The sequence below is a fragment of the Eretmochelys imbricata genome, chromosome 26, assembly GCF_965152235.1.
Source record: "Eretmochelys imbricata isolate rEreImb1 chromosome 26, rEreImb1.hap1, whole genome shotgun sequence".
Lineage (NCBI taxonomy): Eukaryota > Metazoa > Chordata > Testudines > Cheloniidae > Eretmochelys > Eretmochelys imbricata.
The window spans coordinates 12,042,167-12,066,041 of record NC_135597.1 but is presented as its reverse complement, the minus strand read 5'-3'; the positions used below and the strand labels follow the sequence as shown (position 1 = coordinate 12,066,041).

At 46.7% G+C, this 23,875-nt stretch overlaps 1 protein-coding gene across 1 annotated transcript in view; it reads right to left on the bottom strand.

Moving 5' to 3' along the window:
* Window positions 1-23,875, bottom strand: part of LOC144257618 (hexokinase-2) — a 57,645-nt gene that overhangs the window by 18,072 nt on the left and 15,698 nt on the right. The window contains exons 3-9 of the mRNA XM_077805630.1: window positions 14,444-14,592; window positions 11,436-11,555; window positions 8,509-8,604; window positions 6,804-6,903; window positions 6,008-6,191; window positions 3,636-3,791; window positions 901-1,134 (exon numbers count right to left, since the gene is read on the bottom strand). Coding sequence (XP_077661756.1) covers window positions 901-1,134; window positions 3,636-3,791; window positions 6,008-6,191; window positions 6,804-6,903; window positions 8,509-8,604; window positions 11,436-11,555; window positions 14,444-14,592 — 1,039 coding nt within the window. The remainder of the gene's footprint in view (window positions 1-900; window positions 1,135-3,635; window positions 3,792-6,007; window positions 6,192-6,803; window positions 6,904-8,508; window positions 8,605-11,435; window positions 11,556-14,443; window positions 14,593-23,875) is intronic.

Genomic DNA, 23,875 nt, shown 5'->3' with positions numbered 1-23,875 from the left:
TGTTACAAACCATGCAATCTATTAAAAGTGACTTTGCTTGTGCCTTAACTGATACACTGCTGATTTGGGCAATTGTAGCGGGGTGGTCACCCGCTCCCAGCCCAAAGGAGTTAAAAGCCAGCCCTGGGAGAGGGCCGGGGCTGGGCGCCTTAGGCTGGGCTGATCGGGAGCCAAACAGACTCAGCTGACCCTATAAAGGGGCTGCTGAGTTGAAGCTAAAAAGACTCTCTAGCTTCTGAGAGGGAGGGACCTGGCTGCAGGGACCTAAGCAGAGTACCTAGATTAGAGCAGGGCTGGGGAAGGGCCTGAGGAGCTGGGGGAGCTCCAGCCAGGAAAGCCCCAGACTGCGGCCTAGTATTAGGCCCAACAGGTACTGGGGTTGCAGGGGACAGCCCAAGGTTAGACAGGCAAAGTTGGGTTTGGACCTGCTGCCTCTGTGAGGAGCGGCTCATACAGCAGTCTGCCCCAGGGCGCGGGGGCTAGCTAGTGACTGGCAGTAGCCTACGACTGAGGCGAGGTAGGGATAGGGGGTGGGGGTTCCCCAGGGCGGGGAGACCCTGCAAGTGAGGGGTTACTGCCAGGGGGCAGCACCCCGGCGTACAAGGGGTACTGGGAGGGACACGGGGGCCCGGCGTAAGCGGGACACCGGCCTGCAGAGGGCCCTCCACGGCTGGAAGTAGAGCTAATTCCCAGGACACCAGCAGGAGGCGCCGCAGGGGTGAGTCCCACCCGCTTACAGCCATGAACAGCATACAGGACTCTCACGGACATTACTGGGAGTCACAGCCCTTTAAGTGCTCTGGGATTGGGTTGCTTTCAACCCCATCAAGCTGCAGAATGACCCCCAGGGCCATTTCCTCACAAACGCATTGCTAGCCTCACTTAGGTCCTCAGGCTTACTGGGGGTGCTTCTTGTACACCGAGCCATCCACGCCGACGGTGGAGCGGAGCCTGTCGACTCCTTTGTTCTCCTTGATGCGGCGCAGCACTGCGGCCAGGGTAGCAGCACAGAGGTTCGCCGAGCGTGTGGAGACGATCTGGCAGATATGCTTGGTGGCTATGCAATCTTCTGCAGATGGGTCCAGGCCGAGCCTGGTCAAGATCTCGTGGGCTTTTTGTAGCCCTTCCTTCTCCCTGAAGAGCAAAAAAAGGAGTTCAGTGGAGTAGCCTGAGATACTGTTGAGTTAACTCAATGTGTTACAGGCCCAAGGTTTCTGCCAGTCCCACCTCTTATCCTGGAAGTTAATGAAATCATAGAAATGTAGGACTGGAAGGGACCTCGACAGGTCGTCTAGTCCAATCCCCAGCAACGAGGCAGGACTAAGTATTATCTAGACTATCCCTGACAGGTATTTGTCCAACCTCTTCTTAAAAACCTCCAGTGTTGGGGGTTCCACAACCTCCCTTGGTAAATTTGTTCCAGTGCTTTTACTCTTAAGAGGGTGATAAGTAACAGCCAACATGGATTTGTCAGCACAAACCATGCCGAACCAACCTCATTTCCTTCCTTGACAGTATTACTGGCCTAATGGATAGATGGAAGCAGTAGGCGTGATGCATCTTGATTTGAGCAAGGCTTTTGAAACAGTCCCACTTGACATTCTCATAAACTGGGGAAATGAGATCTAGATGAAATTACTTGAAGGTGAGTTCACAACCGGATGAAAAAACATACTCCAAGAGCAGTTATCAATGGTGGGCTGTCAGACTGGGAAGTTTCAGAGTAGCAGGCGTGTTAGTCCGTATCCACAAAAAGAACAGGAGTACTTGTGGCACCTTAGACTAACAAATTTGTTAGTCTCTAAGGTGCCACAAGTACTCCTGTTCTTTTTGCAGACTGGGAAGATGTAACTAGTGGGCTCCCACAGGGGCTTGGGGCTTTTCAATATTTTCATTAATGACTTGAATAATGGAGTGGCGAGTATGCTTATAACGTTTTTAGATACTTGGTGTCATCACTCTGGGGGACAGGATTAGAATTCCACATGACTTTAACAAATTGGAGAATTGATCTGAAATCCATGAGATGAAATTCAAGAAAGACTTGCGCAAAGTACTACACTGAGAAAGGAAAAAATCAAATGAAGTAATAAAAAAAAACAACCCCGAAGAAGTGTAGTACTGAAGAAAAGGATCTGGCAATTATAGTGGATCACAAACGGAATACGAGTCAACAACATGATGCAGTTGTGAAAAAGGCTAATATCACTCTGGGGTGTATTAACAGGAAAATCAACTATAAGAGACTAGAGGTAATTGTCCCGCTCTACTTGGCTGGATGCTTGTGGATAAATGGAGAGAGTCCAGAGGACATCAACAAAAATGATTAGGGCGCTACCAAATTAATGGCCATGAAAGATGCGTCATGGACCGTGAAATCTGGTCTTTTGTGTGCTTTTATGCTATACTCTACGGACTTCACAGGGGAGACCAGCATTTCTCAAATTGGGGGTCCTGACCCAAAAGGGATTGCCAAGGGGTTGCAAGGACATTTTAGGGGGGTTGAGGTATTTTCACCCTTACCTCTGCCCTGCCTTCAGAGCTGGGTGACCGGAGAGCGGCAACTGTTGGCCAGGTGCCCAGTTCTGAAGTCAGCACCCCGCCAGCAGCAGCAGTGCAGAAGTAAGGGTGGCAAAACCATACCGTGCCACCCTCACTTCTGTGTTGCTGCTGGCAGCGGCCCTGCCTTCAGAGCTGGGCTCCCAGCCAGCAGCTGCTGCTCTCCAGCTGCTACCCTGCTCTCCAGGGGAGCAGTACTGCAAACCCCACCTCCCCCACCGTACAAAATAACCTTGTGACACCCCCACAATTCCTTTTTGGGTCAGGATCTCTACAATTACAACACCCTGAAATTTCAGATTTAAATAGCTGAAATCATGAAAATTTATGATTTTTAAAATCCCATGACGGTTAAATTTGCTTCGAAGTGTGCATTAGAAACCCAACTGCATGCGCAAATCTGCATGGATTTGGATCATTAATTTAGTAGGGCCCTAACAATGATCAAAGGTTTTCAAACCAGACCCAGGAGGAAAGGTTAAAAACCTGGGCACGTTTAGTCTTGAGAAAGGAAGACTTGAGAGGGGGTGGGTGGGGGCACGATAACAGACTTGAAATATATTAAGGGTTGTTATAAAGATGACAGTGATCTCCACTGAAAATAGGAAAAGAAATAAATGGTTTAATCTACAGCAATGGGAGATTTAGGTTAGACAGTATGAAAAACTTGATAACTCTTAGGGAAGTTAAGCTCTGGAATAGGTTTCCAAGGGAGGCTGTGGAATCCCCCTCACTGGAAGTTTTTAAGAACAACTTGGACAAAACCCTGTCCAGGATGGTCTAGGTTTACTTGGCCGTGCCTCAGCGCAGAGGACTGGACTCGATGAGCTCTCAAGGTCCCTTCCAGCCCCACATTTCTACAGTTCTATCTCTTAAGTGATCACATCACACAGAGCAGGAGCGGGGGGCTAACCTGCTCAGTTTCTACTTGGTGTCTACACAACAGATCGCTCACCGTTGCCTTGACAGACCTTTCCCTTCCCAAGAGCACAGGTCTTGAAGAGGGGGTGGCCTCCCCTCCACTGTTGGGGGTTCACTGAGGATGGAAACATTTGCTCAGGCTCTTTCTTACTTACTTTTCAATAGCAGACACAAATCCAGTCTCGAAGTGTCCTGTGGTGAGCAAGCTTGGGGTGAGCCTTCCACCAAATAGCAGCTCCTCCTTGGCCATCTTCACCAAGATGAGCCTGACCAGCTCTCCCATGTACATGCCGCTGATCATCTTTTCAAACCTGCAGAGAAGTTAAGCACAAGGTTCAGTCCACTGTGCAAGCCATTCTACACTGTCACTTTAAGAGGAAGGATGTGGAGACATTGGACAAAGTACAGAGAGGGGCAACAAAAATTATTTAAGGTCTAGAAAACAGGACCTCTGAGGGAAGATTGAAAAAATTGGGTTGTTTAGTCTAGAAAAGAGAAGACTGAGAGGGGACATGATAACAGTTTTCAAGTATGTAAAAGGTTGTTACAAAGAGGAGGAAGAAAAATTGTTTTTCTTAACCTCTGAGGATAGGACAAGAAGCAATGACTTAAATTGCAGTAAGGGAGGTTTAGGTTGGACATTAGGAAAAACCTCCTAGCTGTCAGGGTGGTTCAGCACTGGAATAAATTGCCCAGGGAGGTTGTGGAATCATTGAGGATTTTTAAGAGCAGGTTGGACAAACACCTTTCAGGGATGGTCTAGATAATACTTAGTCCTGCCACGAGTGCAGGGGACTGGATGAGACGACCTCTCGAGGTCCCTTCCAGTTCTATGATCTCAGATAGCAGCCCAATACAGATACACCCAGATTTTGCTTAAAATCACTGGGGGACATTTCAAAACCTTCAATAAAAAGACTGGGGAGCTCTAGTCTGGAGAAACATCTGTGCTTTGTAGGAGCTTTGCTTTAGCCCCAGGGAGCGTGAGAGTTCTGCAGGAGTGGAGCCACAGTGCCTGAGGCAGGATCTACACACAGAAAGGGCTTTGCTGGCGTAGCTGTAGCTGCATACTATACCAGCCCAGTGCTCCTAGTGTGGACGCAGCTTATATTAGTATAATCACTGGTATAACATATTCCAGCCTCCCCACCCAAGGACAAAATAAGTACAGCTTTTCCCAGCCCAGCTCCGTCAGCCTGGGATCACACCTCTTCAGCACCCCTGACCAACACAGCTCTGCTGGCAGATGCTTGTAGAGTAAACAGGGCCTGAGGATACAGTCTTTAGAAGCGCTACGCAGCATTGAAAGTCAGTGGGACTTAGGCTCTGAAATCGCTTACAGGCCAGGTCTACAGTACGGCTGCTACCATGACACTGCTACGGCAGTATAGCACCATAGCGTAGACACTTCCTACAGCAATGGAGAGGTTTTCCTGTCAGCGTAGGTAATCGCCGAGGGGCAGTAGCTAGTCAATGCAGCACTCTTCCATTGACTTAGTCACAAATTCACTGGGAGTTAGGCTGGCGCTCAGGGGTGTGAATTTTTCATCTCCCTGAGTGATGTTGCTAGGTCAGTCTAAGTTTTAAGTGTGTCTAAGGCTTGGCCTATTTTTCAAACCATCATCCTACAACCCTGTGGACACGGCCATTCGTCACGTATTCCAGAGTTTTGGTTAAACCACAGTAACATCAAGGCTCCAATGTAACAATGAGCACATGCTTGACGGAGGATTCTGGCCTTCAAATTAAAACAGCTAGAAACACTGCGAGAGATTTTCCAAGATGCACATGGGAGTTGAGTGCCTATCTGCCCTTTGGAAATATACCCCACTTCTCCCATCTTATCCTGCAGTGGGTGAGTCTGTATGGTCTGCAGAATCCTGGAGAAATTGCTAAGGTACATGCTAGAACTTCTCCTGTGGGCACGGTTTGAGCTGCCTTGATAATAGCTGGACTGAACTGTGCGCACAGAAAGAAATGCAACTGTAAATGCTTAACATATACAGTACATAGATTAAAAAAAAAAAAAAAAATCAAGCCTTCAGGTGACTTCCTCTCCCGTCCATTGCAATTAGAGGTAAACCTGAACCAGAACCAAACTATTTCTGCATCTTGGAGGAGGCTCAGATCCAAGTTTTATGGACTGGGTCCACCTCTAATTTAAAAATCAATCTCTCAGTCACTGAGTTTGATATCTGTTGGTTGCACTGATGTATGAACACTAGGTGACGCTGTTTGCCTTCAGGTGAAGATCACTACATTGAATGGGAAATCCAGAAGTAGCTGTTATTCCATTCATTAGAAGATGAAGCAAAGCTGATGACGGGGTTGCTCTTGGTGGTTCGTACAGAAATACCAACCCAAATTTGTGCTACAGTCCTAGTTTGCATTGGTCTACCTTGCGTCCGGTAGGGTCCTGTAACCCAGTTAACGTATATGACCTCCTCCTCACACCAAAACAATCACAATAGAAGGACAAACAATACAAAATAAACCACATCTGAGCCAAAGCCAGGAATCTGCTTACAGTTGTTTCCCTGGATTGAGCGAACCCATGTCAATCTCACGGTCGAACTCTGTCCTGATGTCATTCAGCACGCCGTCATCTCCGAAGGCTCCCCACTCCATGTTTATGCACATCCGCCCTTCGTCACCTTCCACCAAGTCAATGTGACGCATCTCCTCCATGTAGCAGGCATTTGTACCGGTTCCTGTGCCAAACAGATCACAAGTCAGTCACCTGGGAGAGGGAGGGATGGGGTCTTCGTCACTGCTTCCCACACAGAGCTCCTACCCATCCTATAAGCATGGCCTAAATTGTTTGTTCTTAGATGCACACATTTACGCTTGGCCATACTGAAATGCATCTTCTTTGCCTGAGACCAGCTTATCATGCGATCCAGCTGGCTCTGTATCAGAGCCCTCTCCTCGTCCTTATTTACCACTCCCCTTCTTTGGGTTGTCTGTAAACTTTGTCAGTGATATTATGTTTTCTTCCAGGTCATTCATAAAAATGTTCCATAGCGTAGGACCAAGAACTGATCCCTGTGAGACCCCGAGTAGAAACACTCAGTGATGATTCCCCATTGACAGTTCTATTTGGAGATCTGTCAGTTAAGCCAATATTTCATGCATGCTACGTTCATTTTGTATCGTTCTAGCTTCTTAATCAAAACGTTGCATGGTACTAAGACGAACAACTTACGGAAGTCTTTGAATATTCCATCATCGCTATTACTTTCCTCAGTCAAACTTGTAATCTCAAAGAGACCTCGAATGGTTGGACGGGATCTATTTCCCATCAATGTTACACTGCGTCTTACCAACAATGAGCCCAACTTCGCAGTTGTGATCATCATAGCCGCAGGTCATCATTGTCCCTACGGTGTCATTCACCACGGCGACCACGTCAATGTCGAAGTCCTGAAACAGGCAAAGGGGAGAGACATCAAGTCAAGTTTGACCAAAACTTCCCGTTCCCTCATTACTAAGATTGATTGTGGGGGTTGGGGAAATCGTTACTTTAGAGGATAGAAAGAGTGAGGCTCCAAGGCCAAGATTTGGGATCCGTGCCTACAAATATTCAGCCTCATTTGGGCCAGGATTATCAGCTGGGACTAATTATTTTGGCTCGCTCGATTTCTCAGTGCTCAGCTGGAGACACCATGAAGGGGAAGATGTTCACAGGGCAGGTGGCTCAGCACTTCTTATCAGCTTCCTTCTTAAGGCATCTCAAGGTCAGCACTCGAAATCACTAGCTCCTTTTGAAAACCATGGCTCAAGTGGGGCTAAACGTTCATCAGCACAGATTCAGTGACGGAAGAACATTAATAGGCTGCCTATCTTTAGTAAAAATTGTTCCTTTTATAATGCTATTCAATGTCAAAGCACTGCACAAACATTCATTAAGGATCTCAACACCCCCTTGAGAAGGGTAGCTAAGTAGCCATGTTACAAATGGATTTATCTAGACTTCTATCAACCACCTGTCCCTGACTCTTCGTGTTTTTAGAGGACTAAAAGTTATGATACAGGAAGGAAAACTTGCAAGAAATGCAATAAACTGTATAGACAATGTCATCATGCTCATGGAAGTAACTTCACATCCAGCCAGTCCACAGCCCTCTCCTGCCCCAAAATTTAGGAGGAATCCGTGTTGATTGGTGCTGCGTTAATAAATCTAGGCTCTGGCAGATCCAGACTAAGAAATCCAGGCTCTTGCAATGGGAGCAATTCTGGAGGAATCGATTCCTCCTGAAAGACTCCTGGCCAACATCCCTACTTCCTGTTTTAGTCACAGGGCTATCAGCTCAAGCAGTCAGCTGAGGAGTCGGTAATGTACAAGGAAGAGAGGCATAGCCAGATCTCAAGCCATTTAAGGCTTTACAGGGAAAGATGGGGAACTGGAGGCAGAGGTTACTACATTTGTTTTTCTCCCTATCTCCAGTCCTTCCGAATGCCAGAATAACTGCGATATCAGAAGGTACACCAACAATATGCAATTCAGAGCAGGGGTGAATTCAGCGCTGAAGTAGTTCTTTGAGTACACCCACTTTCACTGCTGATAATGCAGTTTGCAGGAGAACAACATAAGAAAAGAGCAGAACACGAGCATGAGGAAGCACGAGGTTTGCTGTAATCCTCAACCAACAGAATCTAATCTGATTTTAAAAAAAAGAGAGGAAGTTTGTTCAGGTTTTTTTTTTTTAAAAAGAGCACAGCTGTCTTACACTGGTTTCCAGATGAAGCGTGCATCAATCCGACCGACAACCCTTGAATGTGTCGGGTCTGAAGCCAAGTATAGCCACTGCTGGCATTTATATGGTGCTTTTCCCAATCTGGAGGAACCCAGTCTATGCGAACACCTTGAAATACAATACCTTCCCTCCTGCGTGGAGGGCTGTAAGCTAGATCGAGACCAGGATCTATACATATTCTCTTTCTTCTGTTCCAAAGCCGAATAGAGTGCCCCGGGCGGAGCAGCTGATTCCCAACAACCTGGGAGTTCAGCACATGGGTAATGCTTACCCCTCGTTTCTTGATGGCTTTACGTATCATGGCAACCACGTCTTTCCCCTCCACGCCGCTGGATTTGAACCCTTTAGTCCATGTAACAAGGATACTCTACGAAAAGAAATCAGAACACCATATTATCAAACCTGGAGTCTTCAGCTGTCTTTCACTAAGGCCCTATCGCTACCCTGGGGATTTTTGCAAAAAACCAAACAAACAAACAAAAAAACCCAACCAAACATAAAAACCCTTCTCCACTGTAGATCAGCTGCACTGGTATAAAAGACAAGGGTTTCCACTGATGCAACTTATTGCAGTAGGTTCCTGGGATGGGTTGCAGCACTGTCGTGTGTGTAGGTTATGACTGTGTAACTACATCAATATGAAAAGGAGGACTTGTGGCACCTTAGAGACTCACAAAAGCTTATGCTCAAATAAATTTGTTAGTCTCTAAAGGTGCCACAAGTCCCCCTTTTCTTTTTGCGGATACAGACTAACATGGCTGCTACTCTGAAACCTACATCAATATGGTTACACTGGCAAGGAGTCTACACTATAAACTTACATCGGTATAACTACATTGCTCAGGGATATGAAAAATCTACATCCCAGAGCGATGCAAGTTATACAGACCTGGTGTAGACAGCGTTATGTCAACGGGAGATGGATTAATGACACTGACGTGACAAGCAATCCTGTAGGCATAGCAGCATCTTCGCTGCAGCGTTTTACGTGTTAACCTGCCTTGAGTCTCAGCAAAGCCCAGATTTCTGGAAATGCCATCAAAATACAGATGGGATGGGGAATTAGTCATTTACTTCCACCCACATTAGAAATGCTAAACACAGGATGAGGCTGACCAGATTCTACAGAGTCAAGTTTACGAGGATGCTTCCCAAAGAGCTCAGGGTGTCATACGACTTCTGATTAAAAACAGTCTTTGGTGCTTGAGGTTTTCCAAACAAATCTAATAATCTGCCCTGAGCAGCAGAAGGCACTTTGCACCTGGGACTTTTACTATGATTAGTAGGTTTAAGAGATACTGATAATAGCAGGAATATTTTGGCCGTACAGCTGTGGAATTTGATTAGCTCCCACTCTGAAAGGATTTCAGAGACATCTTCCGTTCTCTCTTATACAGAGCTTTTCTTCCCTAGGTCCCAAGGAGCTTTAGAATCATAGGGTTAGAAGGGACCACAAGGGTCATCTAGTCTAACTCACCATCTGTGAAATGGAGACTTTGTGAGTATCTTGGCAGGGAAACTGAGGAAAAAAAGACAGAGAAGTACCTTGCCCCAGGCCACCCAATGAGTCAGTTTCCGAACCAGGAATAGAACCAAGATTTCTTGATGCCTCAACCCACAGCTTTCCACTAGATCACCCTACTTTCCCCAAGAGAGCAGTATAAAGGGAAGAAAAGTGAATAGAAACTTATGCAGCATGTGGGTGCCTTTACGATGGAGTATTCGCTGCACATGGAGGATGTGCCAAAGGGACAGAAAAATACCCAGATGGCTACATTTCTGAGAGGTGAGTAGAATTTTTAGCATTCCAGTTATAATGGCAGGGAACGGGTAGAAAACGAGACCCACACAAGGATGCTAGGTACCAGAGGAGAGGGTACATGACAAGTGAAATGACCCGCATGCATCCAGAGGGCGCTAAACGAACAAATTTCACCTTGGGAACCCAATGCCACAGACAGTCCATCAGGTCACCAGAGTCCCTCCATGTAACAAGTCAATGGCTAAGTACAGCTGACAGCACATCAATCCCTGCAGGAGTGCCTTCCCCCGCTCGCTGGTAGAAGCATTGCCAATGACTTCAGTGGGAAGAGGAGCATGGTGCACCATGAATGATGCGGAGCTTGACATGTCTGTTTGCATGTAGCGAGGGGACACATGTCCTGGGGCATTTGGAGCTGCTTTACCTTACGCTGCACACCTTCCCCCTACCCAGTGCCTGCATTCAGTTCCTTTTCCACCTGCCCTGCTCCCATCTCAGTCCTCAGTGTTACCTTTGTCTCTCCTTTCTGTACCTGGGGCTCCAGATCTGTCTCCACCCTGCCCCCTCTGCCACTAACAGCCTCTCTGGACTTATGTGATAAACAGCTGCCCCCATCGGCCATCCAATCCTTCCTCTAAAATCCTCTTCTCAGCCAGCGTCCCAGCACACAGCTGGTGTTATTCACAAAAACAATCCCAAAATATAATCAGCTCGGAGCCTTATAAATAACACTCCCTTTGCAAGCTAGGCTGCCCTCAAGAGCAATTTTACCCTCCCCCTTTGTTTCTTGTCCTTTCCCCACCTTCTCCTAATGGTTTCTTGTCATATCTCATTATCTTATTTCCCCAATTTGGAGCGTAAATGCCTCAAGGCAGCAAATCTTCTTGGTTACTTGTCAGTAAAATGCCTTGCATGTTAATGGTGCCGTAGAAACAGATCAGTAATAACCACCAAAGAGTTGAAGTTCCATGTGTCAGCATGCAAAAGAGGCACTTCCTTACCTCAAGTTAGCTAACATGTGGTAACGAGCAAGAGATACAACCCACATGAAGACAGGGCAGTTTGTTCAGATTTTACTTCATGTTAAGTACCGTATGGTACCTAACGCATCTTTCTTCCTCGTGAAGATGCGTCCATAGTGTATGAAGACACGCTTAAGGTCTTTGCCGGTTTAAGGGAACAGATGTAAAACTAAACCGAAGCAAGCCAAAGTCCACACTGCTTGGCACCAGTTTAACTAAATCGGTTTAAAAAAATCAATTTAAGTCAAATTGACGCAACTTCCATGTGCAGACCAGGCTAAAATCATATGGTGTGATTAAAACCTAGCTACTCTTCTCTTTTGCCTCGCCTGGTGGCTGGTAGCAGCCCAAGCCTCAGCCTGCAGGTCAATCTATTATGGCTTACAAGCCAGAGAAGGTAAAAGCTTCACTTACCTCATCCAGTTTGGTTTGGTGGCAAGGAAAAGAGAAGGTGAATCCCAGGGGCAGCTTCTTGTCCTTCATGTTCAGCTTTTCCATGAAGTTAGCCAGGCATTCGGCAATATGATCAAAGAGCTGTAGAACAGAGATCACCACCCGTTAGACTGCTCAGACCCTGAGTCGCCCTAATCTGTCTATTCAGCGTAAAGACCCAATCCAGCACCCATTGGAATGGATCAACACAAAGTCAAGTCAGGATCATTTCACAACTGAACGTGCTGGATCCTACATTACACTGGGTGCCATTGACTGTGTTTCGCTTGCCAATGTCTCTCTCCTTTATTCAAGCAATTCAGCTATTAGAGAGTAACCCTCCCCACAAAAGGAAACTTTTGGTCACCTCATGTAAGCCTACCCATAATACTGGAGGAAACTTTCACAGGCATGTTAAGCATTCCCTGTACTGCACCTGTATTCCTGATTGTAACTGGTTTGGTATTCTGGGACTTTACAGACCACATTGTAATAAAAATCCAAACAGTTATTATTAAGACTCCCTTATAAGTTGCCCATTACCATGGTGTCTAGGTGTAGTTTGCTTAGTTTAAAATAAATCCTTAAGCATGTCTTCTCTGTATCAGCCTGGAAGATTTTCAGAGACAGACAACTTTTGGGAAAGGAATTTGATCTCGTGGTTAAAGCAGGAGATTTGGGATTCAGGACTCCTGGGTTCTCTCCTTAGTTCTGCTAGTGACTCTTTGCAAGTTTTGACAAGTCACTTCACCTCTCTGCACTTCAGTTTGCCCCCTGTTATAGCACAGGTAGACGGAATTACCTAATTTTTTGTCATGTGCTTTGAGGTCTTGGAATCTAGGGTATTAGAGAGAGCAAAATATTAGGATTCCCCATGACAGTTCAGCATGGTCCAGTACTTTGATAAAGAAAAAACCTCTCTTCCTTGGTTCTTTAGACCTTGACTGCACTGAAGATTTGCAATGAATTTTCACAGAGATATGTTACCATAATAAATGCAACTGAGATTTAGTTATGTCCTCACCGAAGATCTGCAGGGTAGCTCTTTTAAGCAGTAGCCGCCCACCAGTGCAAACCCCTAGCGTAGACAAGGTAAACGGCAATAAGCAGCAGCTTTGTACTGGTGCATCGAACTCAGGTGTCAAGCAGGGGTCAATGCCAGGGCGCAAATTTGTCTATCTGCACATGGGGCCCAGTGGGTGGCTGGAATGGAGATAAATTCCCAACACAGACAAGGCTCTGCCTGCTGCATCACCCAAGCTGACTGTGGATCGATCCTCAATATCCGTTAGTTTCCTTCTTCTAAGTTGTCAGCAGAGAACAGAGCACTGAACTCCAGTTCCCTCAGCTGTTTATTCCAGGCATTTCCCCCCGGCTTTGCCAGACTGTAAACCCCGGGTAGTGACGAATCTCATTTAAAGCATTAACATCTCTCTGCAAGGCACTTTAAAGCGCCTTCTATGCACAAGGCTTTAATGAGAAAAGCGAAGACAGCTGGACTGACAGATTACACCAGTTTGTCTTCAAGTGGTATAAAGCAAAGAGGGTGGGGCGGGGGGGGATGACTGGATTACAGTTTTAAAACTATATTCCCTAGGACTCACCCACAACATCCCCCTTAACAGTCATTTACTATTATCTTATTCTGTTTGCATTTATTTTGTGTCAAACTCTATTTTCTCCCATACAATGCACACTGTTATTTTATTCCATTTGTATTTATTCTGAGCCAAAATCAACAGCCCAACAAAAGGGTGAGGAGACAGTCGGACAACGTGTTTCATCATCTGCCTGCCTCTGTACTTTACAGCTCTTTAATGAAGTACTTTGAGATGCAGAGAGAATGGTGGGCATCATTAGACTCACAAGTCAAAGGGAGAAACAGAAGCACAGAGCAGGGAAGGGACTAGCAGGTTGGTGGGAGAGGTGACAGTGGAACCCAGGTGTGCTGACTCCTAACAACTTTAATCCCCACCACGTCAGCATCTTGCAATGACACTAAAATTTCCTTGCTCCACTCCCGCCCTCCTCTATCCAGAGAGCACAAGCCTCATACAAAGCTGCAGAGGATGCTCTCTGAGCACGTGTCATCACAGCACCCGCTGGGTGTCACCCCCTCACGTGGACAGCGAGAGAGATTTCCCTGGACAAGAAAGTGACTATTGATGATTACTTCTGACCAAGCAGAGGAGCATCTTTCCACTGCATGGTGCCTGCAACTCCCGAGGGCAAATATGATGCTGCAAGATGACATGTGAACTGATGGGCGGTGGCCGCGCGGGGGGGCCTTTTATGTAAGATTTAAACTGGGATTAGGCACAGTTGCGGGAGGATGGAATCAGAGGGGAATTAGAGCTACACGCGCTGTGCTTTACTCCTGTCCTTTCAATGCTGGCATCATCTCAGGGCAGACCAGAGTACCACCCTCTCTGGGGCCAAGATTTTTAGCGACTGGCAGTTTTGTATACTCAACATGAAACACCCTCTAAGGGGCCTAATTTTCAGAGAGTGCTGCGGACCTGCCTTCTGAAAACAAGGCCCTGTTATGGGGTCTCAAATTGGGCATCCAATGGTGGACACGTTGACACTAGGAAAAAAGGTGCGTTTAACACTCATTAGAAATCCCTAGTGGAGAGACGGCAAGTTGTAGTCTGAACACGTTAGTTGTGAACCCTAGTGTAGATACCTGCCAGCTACCACATGTTAAAACACAAACTGGCCTGTCTACACTAGGGTAATGGGTGTTAAAAACCCACCTTCACTAGTGAAGGCAAGGCCCAAGGTACCTGAAAATTATTAGTTGCTTTTAAAAGCCTCGGTCTTTTGCACTTACTCAGCCCCGATGGCTGTTGCATCTGAGCATGGGTTGTTTCCTTCTCGAATACCCAGGAGAATCACGTCAGGAAGACACAGCAGGCTGGGTGAGCCAGCGAGAAAGTGTGTTCAGGAATAAAGGGTGGTGGGGGGAGGGGGAGGAATATTAAACCTACCTGTACCCCACTCCCACGCATGAGATCCTCTGGAATGGCATAGATCTGATTCTCCATTTCTACCTTCCGCAGGCCATTATCAGACACCTTCACTCTCAGCACACGGAAGTTCGTGCCGCCAAGATCCAAGGCCAAGAAGTCTCCATTCTCTGCAGGCGCAAAGAGAGAAGAATATCGTGTTAGAGGCCTCTGTCTTATTCTCACACACACACACACTTAAAATGGAGCTATGAAATGACTGCCTATTTACATGGGCCAGATATGCTACCGCTGGCAGTGGTAATTGGCTGCTTTTAACAATAAGCAATAGTGGTTTCATGCACTTTACTGATTTGCTGAAATGTCTCCGTACAGTGCAATCGTCCTGCAATCCCTGCTCGGGCAGACACAGCCAGCCAGCTCCACTGCAGAAATAAGGCACAGTAAGGAAAAGGGCTGAGTGAGCCTCTCTCCTGGCCAGACCCCCCGACAGCCCTGAACAGAACTTGAAGTTTCTCTCAAGGAAGAGTGATGGCCATACTCCCAATGCCTGCCCGCCATGAGGGAATCCCTACCCTCAGCACAGCTATCCCCTAGGGTGGAGGGGGTGAAAAGTACCCCCTCAGGGATGAATCTGACCCTACATCCAGGGACCCCTTCAACCAGTTAAAATGCAAGCAGCTCTGTGGTGGCGGATGAGGCAACAATGGGCCACAGCAAGTTGCACAAGGTAGTTGGGGAACTGTGGCCTGTGACACAAATAGCTCATACAGAGGAGTTATGAGATCTTCTGTGTCCACACAGAGCAGACAGCAATGCTGTTTTTGAGGCTGGAGCAGCCTGGTCTTAGTTAGAGCAGAGGAATTGAGCCAGGAGACCAGATGCAGTTCCTGACTTTTCCACTGCCTTGCTGTGTGACCTCAGGAGAGTCGCTCCATCTCCATGCCGAGTAATTCAACCCCAGGGGACCGGTTTCAGAGCAGGGCTTTTCTGGAGGAAGGATTCTGAAGTGTAAATAGGACAGACTGAGTGATCACAGAGGGACAGAATGGAAAGATGCCTCTGAAGCATCCCAGGACCATTGCCATGCGCTTGGGCAAACTTTGTAAAGATGGGGCTCCATTCTCCTCTCATCTACACTGGGATAAAACCGGCACAAAGCCCTGTGGCCAACAGGGAAATGGGAGTAAGAGCACTGTACTAGAAAGAGAGCTTAACACATAAGGCTCTGTATCAGAGGCCTGTTGTGAGGCCTGAACTAAAGTAGTGGTCAAGCCTTGCTAATATAAAGCAAAGTTAGCAAGAGCCAGGCGGAGAGCAGGAGTCAGGTTCTTCCCCATAGGGTCCAGGTGGGTTTGTACTCGACACGGTTAGGTGCCACCGCTTGCCACAGCCCATGCTAGCATGGCTAGGCTACTATTTGATGACAACTAGCGTGAGCAGGTCTGCTCGAGCTGGGAATCACACCCCCCAGCTTCAAGTGTAGACGTAACCTAAGATTGTGAGCTAGTCAGATCCTATGGCGATGTGACAGAGGGAGGCAGAAAACAACATAAGATAGATATACAACCCTAAATCTCAAGGCTGTCTCCAAATCCCTCATCATTAGAGGGATGCAAAGCAGCGTAAATCATCTACTACTTGAAAGCAGTGTAATCTACCAGCATGACAAGCAGCGAGGGAAAGTGAATCGAGTTTATCTGCCTGTTTTGGTTGCTGTTAGCGGAGACACAACACAAATGCAGGCAAGAGACTCAGATAACGCAACGTGATTTGGCTAGGTCCCTCGGGCATAGCTTAACACACAGCTTCTCTGGAGTACGGCCTCCCTTTAATTAATTTGCTTTAGGAAGCCTGTAACGATTCACAAGTATTACTGAGCTGAACCCACCTCCCAAAGGAGATGGGAAGCTAATTCTATTTTTTAAAAAAGCATTCAACTTTATTTTTCCAGACACCACGGTGAGCCAATGCTGAGTTTAGGACAAATAAGTTTAATGGCCAGCATGACTGGTGGAAGCGCCAGGCTTACTATATTAAATATCGAGCTGTGGGTGGGCGAGCAGGAAGGGAAAGAGGGAGGGGGAAAAAGACCACTATCTGCACTCTTTAATTTCTGAATACACTAAATCTGCTGTGCTGGCTACTCCAGACAGATTACAGTGCCTAGGGACTGCAGTGTGCCCAGTGATGCTTTTATAAAGGGGCTACAGTTGAAACAAAAATATGCAGTTAATTAGTATTCCAATGACACCGGGTCAGTTAGGGTCTTCCGTGAGATCTTCTGCTGAAAAGACAGCTTACTGTCCAAATCTGAAGGGCGTTCAGCAGTAACGACAGCTTTGCTGGAACGATTATGAGGCTGACTTTGCAAGAAATGCAAGGGGGTGGGGGGGGTGTTGGAAAAAAAAATCAGAGCTGAAACAATTGCTCATTTCTGTAAAGCTGCCTCTTCTACCACCTGCCCTAAATCTCCTGTTTAAAATATCTTGCACTCCTGGGAAACTAATAACTTGCCAAGACCAGATCCCAGGGGATAATTTCTTTAAAAATCTCATCCAAAATCATCCTTCCACAAGAGATCCCAAGCTGCCACGATGAAGAGAGTTTAAACTTGAACCAGCTCAATCTCTTAGCAGTAAGGGCGGTGTGATGCCCCATGGGACACCAGAGTTAGAGGCAGTGGCCGTGCACTCCCTTGCGAGAGATCGGAGTTGGATCTCTCACTCCTGGGGCAGGCAGGCCTTGTGAGGAAGGTGGCTGGTCAGCAAGGAAAGGAGGGAGAAACAGGTGCCAGATTCTCAAGGACACCCTCCTGTCAATCCCATTTTATCCTCCTCAGCAAGCTAGGAAGAGAAAGCTTTGCCCGGACTGTAACACTCTGGTTACGCCCTAATTACTTACACTCATGTTATAAGGAGGAGCTGCCAAGCTGGTGAGGTCATTATCTAGCAAGCACTGGTCAGCCCCCACCAACCCATCTTTATAAGGATTCAAACAACATCCCCACGCCCAAGCCAAGCACCCGAGAACTATGGGGTGTTTGAAACTGGGACCCAGATCACAACTTGTGCCTTCTCTAACAATAACTCAATGCCTTTGAGCATCCTAGATCAGGGAACTGTCTCTCCAGCAGCTGCATACAACAGACATCTGCTTACATGAAAATCTAGAGCTTGGGATAGGTGCCGTGAGATTTATTTTTAAAAATAAAAAGTAGACTCTTTAATTTTAGGTAGGCTGAGAATCAGTGACAACGAAGCTTGGCATAGTACCCAGATGATAGAGCAATTTTTAAATATAAACAAAGACTCTTTCAGCCACTCTGCAAGGCAGATTTAGCCTCATCCCCATTTCACAGATAAGAAAACTGTGGCAGAGAGAGGTGTCTTTTGGGACTTGCACAAGGCCACAACAATTCAGGGGCATAGCTGGGATTTGAACTCAAGAATCACAAACTTCCATTCTATAGCCATAAAACCACAGCAAGACACCACTGCTTCTCTCCTTGAGATACCCAATTTGCAGGTCAGGTAGCTTAGATCACCCTTGCATCAAGGTAAGAGGGTCTGAAAACTAACAAGCTTCTTAGTTTCTCTAATTTTTGTAACGGTCACCAAGACAGCCCTTGTCTATTTCTGGGACTCAAACCACCAATGAGCAGCAATGGGTTTAGCTTCACCAGTACAACCTGTAGGGAAAGCCAAGATCTGCACTGTGTTCAAGACAGGCTAATCCCAGTTACAGAGAAGGCCTGTGTTTCATTTCCAAAAGCATTTCTCAAGTGATCGGTACAAAACACCTGAAGGGACATTTAGAAGCTGCCAGGCTCTAAGGATTTTCAACGCCCGTTAAAATCACTGACTAGGACCGAGGGTGTCAACAATGTTGTCAGATGTCACCAGCGTGGTGCTCTGCTCTGTTCAATGTTGATAACAGTTAGCTGCGTGCATGTGTTCCCTCTCTGTGCTGCCCTGGCTCCGCAGATCGCCGACACAGAAAACCCTGAGAGAACCCCAATGACCACAGACTCCGATAAGGTACGAAGGCACCCAGCCAGGTTTATTATCCCTGGATCAGATGTCTACAGTTCTGCTAGTACATATGTGCTCCCTGACAATGGATCGGCTCAGTCAGTGGCAGGATTTACCATTGCCCCCTAGGCCAGACAATGAAAACTCTTCAAGGGTGCATTCTTATACACAAGTACAAACAAGTTTCACATCACTCCTGACGTATTGAGGTACAACCCCTCGACGTAGTAAGGTGCCGCCTCGCACCTTGCACATATTGGTTCGAACAAAACAACTCTATCCATCATAGTACCCTTTTGCCCCTGTCTTCAGGATGGGTCCGCCTGTTCTTTGTTATCTCTGTGGAATGTGCAAGTATCGGAGTGTTCTGGTATCATCCTGGCATATGTTTGTATCTCTAGTGCCCAGGACCTTTTAGGTATGTGTATTTTTGCAACATCAGCCCTTTCTTTGCCAGCTTCTGTGACAGGGCCTGCCTCTGGGTCACAGTGTAACTTTGCTTTATGTTAACAAAGTCTTGACCATTACTTTAGTTCAGGCCTTAGGCCTCATACTAGGCCTCTGATACAAGGGTTTATGTTTCAGGGCCTCATCTTACCACAAGCCCCTCGTGGGAGGTGCTCAGAATCTGGCAGCATCAAGCCTTTTGAATGTGAAGTCCTTAGGGCACAGACTAGGATTTCCTCTAAGTCTTGTACCGCACCTTGCACACCAACAGCAGCCAAGTATTCAGTAATATGGGATGTGCAACATACCCAGGGTCACACAGTCTTACCAAAATAGCGTCCATCCAGGGAGCAACTCAATACCTGTTGCCATAAGAAACACGGTAATTATGGTTGATACCAGCACGAGGATCGCAGGACACACGAGCAGCAGAAGTAAAACAGCCACCCCTGGGGCTTTTAGGATCCGTTTTAATGTCAAGGTGTTATAAAGTGTCCGATGGACGGGGCTGGTCATCCAGACTGACTCCCAGAGTTTTTGGGGGAGAGGATAATGTTCTGGGGTAGGAAAGGAAGGGTTTTTGGGCAGGATGTTCTTACGAAGTGCAAAATCCAACTACGATTGGAGATGCCAATTAAACAATATTATTTGCATTATGGTAGTGCGTGGAGGCCCCAGTGGAGATCGTGGCCCCCCTTGTGCTAAATGCTGCAGACACTCAGGGTATGTCTACCCTGCAATCAGAGGTGCGACGGCACCACATGGAAATATACCTGAGCTGGCTAGCGTCTAGCAACTGCAAGTACCGACGGCCGTGACCCTGCAGCAGCATCAGCTGTACAAGCCTGCCTGGGACGCTGGGTCATTCCGCAGGCATCCAGTCTGCGCTGTAACAGCGTCCCTGCTATTGGTAGCTGAAGCTTGTCTACACTACAGAGGCACAGCTACGGGGCTGCAGTCGTGCTGCTAATACTGTAGTATTGATGCTTCCTACCTTCCTTCTGTCGACCTCGCTGCATCTACCCCGGGGGGAGTGGGGGAGCGACATGACCCATGCTTGTGTGAGCCTGAAGAAATAAAACTGAAGCCCCGAATCCAAAAGGGGACTGAAATCCTGTGGCTTACACCATCCGCGGCCTGATCTGAGTAAACAGGTGCTGGGACAGCAGCTCTGGAAAGGGTTATTTTTCGCTTAGCTTTAAAATGTACTTTTAAATTTGTTTTCCCCCCGTTCTCCCCACCGCGCCCCTTGTACAGAACTTTAGAATTCCATGACTGTGCAGACTGAGACTCCACTGACTCACACGCAGGTCTGCTGAAGTGATCTGGAATATTCAATCCAGTCAGCTTAAAAAAAAAAAAAAAAAGAGAGAGAGAGAGAGAGAAAAATTGGAGCCGCTCCAGACTTTGTCCACCATGGAAACAAAGGGGGTAGGTGGGGACACACCACAACACAGCTTTGTCAATGGCTTTTCTGTGCCTGTTACAATCTCATTGTTGTGGATCCACCAGCTAATCCTATTGCTGGGATTATTCCATAAAGTTTGGATCATTCTAGCAAAAGAACCAGGCTGGAAAAAAGGGCAAGCATTCTAAACTTCAACACACCTGTGCCAAATTCGGCTGGCACAGTTACAGGAGTAGCCTAATGTTGCTTTCAGGTCAGTGTAAACATATGGAGGAACCCCCAGCATAAACCGTCAGTTCAGAATCAGGCCCAGTAAGTTAAGCAGTTTAACCTGACAATTAAAATAAAAACCTATCATCAGATGGGAACGACTTTGTTTGGTTCTGTCAGTACCGAGTACAATACAATACCAGAGCTGCAGTTTCATTCAGATCAGACATTCTCTATAAACTATGAGGAGTACGCTGGCACTTTAAGGACTAACAAATTTATTTGGGCACAAGCTTTCGTGTGTAAAAAAAACCCACTTCTTCAGATGCATTTTTGCCCAAGAAAGCTAATGCCCAAATAAATCTGTTAGTCTTTGAGGCGCCACCGGACTCCTCGTTGTTTTCGTGGATACAGACTAACACGGCTTCCCCTCTGATCTATAAACTATGATATATTTAAAATCCTTCAAACCTACATGTGTTGTGACCTGGCTTTTCCAGGTGGGGCAATCACACAGTTCTCCCATTTACTTCAGTTATGGGTGCTCAGCATTTGGGCGGGGGATGGGGGTGGGAAATCTGGCCTTGAGGTACCTAAGATCCCCTGAATTTCAATGAGTTTTGGACTTCTAATGCCCTTAGGTTTCTTTCAAAATCCCATTCTAAGTACACTGATCTACTTGGGGATTCAGGCATTCCATTGAATACTGTGTTAGTCTAACTCCAATGTGGGTATTATACTCATGCGTGTGTGCAATGGAGTACCTGTCTATGGTAACATGGGGAAGGATGTAACATGAAGAAATTACATCTTCGGAATAAAAGTGACATTTCAGGATTCCATCCCATAGGGCAAAGCAAAGGAGCAAAATATTCTAGTAACCTGGCTACCACAGATTTCAAAGAAAAGTAAAACAATCAACTGGCAAGGTATACGAACTACCTACGCTGTTGAGAAAACAAACCGAGCCTCTGGAGATTAAAACCTGGTAATTGAACACACCATTCTTTCCAGCAGGACTTGTGTTTGCTCAGGGTCTAAGCAAGAGGGCACAGGGATTGGGTCTCCTCTCGCTTACTCTACAGTGCAAGTCAGGAGAAACTCTGTTGAAGTCAGTAGTGAAAACAGAAGAGAATCAGCATTGCTGAGAGCAAGCTGCATGTTCATAGCTTCCAAGAGCCATTTCGCTTAATAAAGAAGGTGTGGCATAAAATGGGTATGCAAACTATAACACTGCACCCTCCTGACTAATGCTTCCTCTATTTGAGGCCAGCGAAGAGATGGGGAAGAAGGAAATGGACAAATGCCACCCACACTTTCAAGTGCTGAGGGGAAAACCCACAAAGCTGAGAGGCACATTTAGATCAGACTTCACTTTCCAATAAAATGTGTCACTTGATTTGCCTTAGATTCGTTTTCTCTCTTGCAGCATGTTGTTAAAGCTAGACATGGTGCTGGAGCAGTCACAAGCTGTGTCTCGATTAACCCTTCATGTGGCAAACAGGCAGTGTGAGTGGCAGGAGCCAGCTTATAATGTTCTCCTGGGGACAGAGCCCAGCTGCTTGTTCAGATGCAGCTGACCCATCTCAAAAGCCCCATATTTCATATGGTATTCAGAGCAAAACATTGGTAGCAAGAGTGCCTGGTGACCCAAAAGGAGCAGTAAGGATTTCCTTTAAGAAAGATCCAGCTTGAACAATGAGAGGAACACAGAGCTCTGACAGTACAAGGTCAGTTGCCTCGCTTTTGCTATATTACCTATGGGGAGATCGCAGCCTAGAGAATAGGGTGTTGGACTGAGAGTCAGGATACGTGGGCTCGAGTTCAGGATCTGACACTGCCCACCTCTTATGTCTCAGTTTCCTCATCTGTGAAGTGGGGTTAATGACGCCTCCTTGCCTTCGTAACGTGCTTTGAGATCTACGGATGGAGAATTTGAGGACTTCAATAGCTCAGATATAGGTGAGAGGTTTTTCGCAGGAGTGGGTGGGTGAGATTCTGTGGCCTGCATTGTGCAGGAGGTCGGACTAGATGATCATAATGGTCCCTCTGACCTTAATATCTATGAATCTATGAATGCTGTATAAGAGAATTACTATTGGTCTTTGTCTACAGGGGAAGTCTCCTTTATCCCTAACACCAATTCCCTCTTAGCGAAGACTCCAGAGACCCTGCTGCCCATTACAATATACTGTACCAAACTGAGAATTGAGCTCTTTTTAACTGTCCAACCACATCTCATTTGAGTAGGTGCCAATGTATTTGGGAACCTGATCCTGCAAGATACTAACAGCCCTCAACTCACCCTGAGGAGGTGCTGTGCAATGAGCACCATCAACTCCCATAGGGCCTTAAATTTGTAACATCTGTCTGCTTCTGAGCAAGACTGAGTGGATTACAATTACTTCTAAAATGTGGAAGGGGCACTCATGTTAAGTATTAGACAACCAAACAATTCCATCTAGATGCTTATACAGAACAAGGAATTGAACCCAGTGCCTTAGCCACAAGACCCAGAGCAGAACCTATGATGGAAATGTATCCCCACCCCGCCCAGATTAATATTTAAACAGGACAGAACATGTGAGCATCAATCACTAAGGAAAAAGGGCAAATGGAGTGGGGACAGTTTGTTAAAAAGTTTATGGTGGGATGTGTCCATCAGTGACACAATCATTTGGCGATTCAATATTAGGGATAGATTTGAACCGGGCTCTCGGTTTGCACCCACACAGCAGCGGCTCAAAGCTGACAGCAAGGGCCAGATTCTGCTCTCACTTAGGCTGACATCAAGGGAGTAACTCCCTAGAACTGACGGACTGAGAGGAGAATCAGGCTCTAAGATGTTCAGGCTGCTTAAATCTCAGCTCCTTTTTAGACTATGGGATCTCAACCACAGGAACAAACTGAATCTAACAAAAAATAAAATATTCACCCCTGATGGAAGAACCTGTATGATCAGAGAACTCCTCTCCCCGCAAAAGATATAGTTCTCCTGAGAGAAATCCCTCTGCTGAATCTTTGCCCAAAGGCATAGGAGCAGCAGTAGACTGGCAAGTCACTGTGCATCGTTGGATGAAACGTTACCCAGGGTAAAGTTTAGAGCTTTATTGTTTAAAAAGCAGAAGATGCAGCAGCTCCAGGAAAACACCAAGATTCCTTCAACGCTGCCTAAGGCTAGCGAAACCAGAAACCACCTCCGGATGGGATTTGGCATAGGGTTTGTATGGGGACATTGACATGCCTAGCAGAAACCCATGGCAGCGAATCTCAGAGCTCGGGGCTACAGGCTCGCGGGGCTCGGGCTACAGCACTAAAAACAGCTACGTAGACATTCGGGCTCAGGCTGGAGCT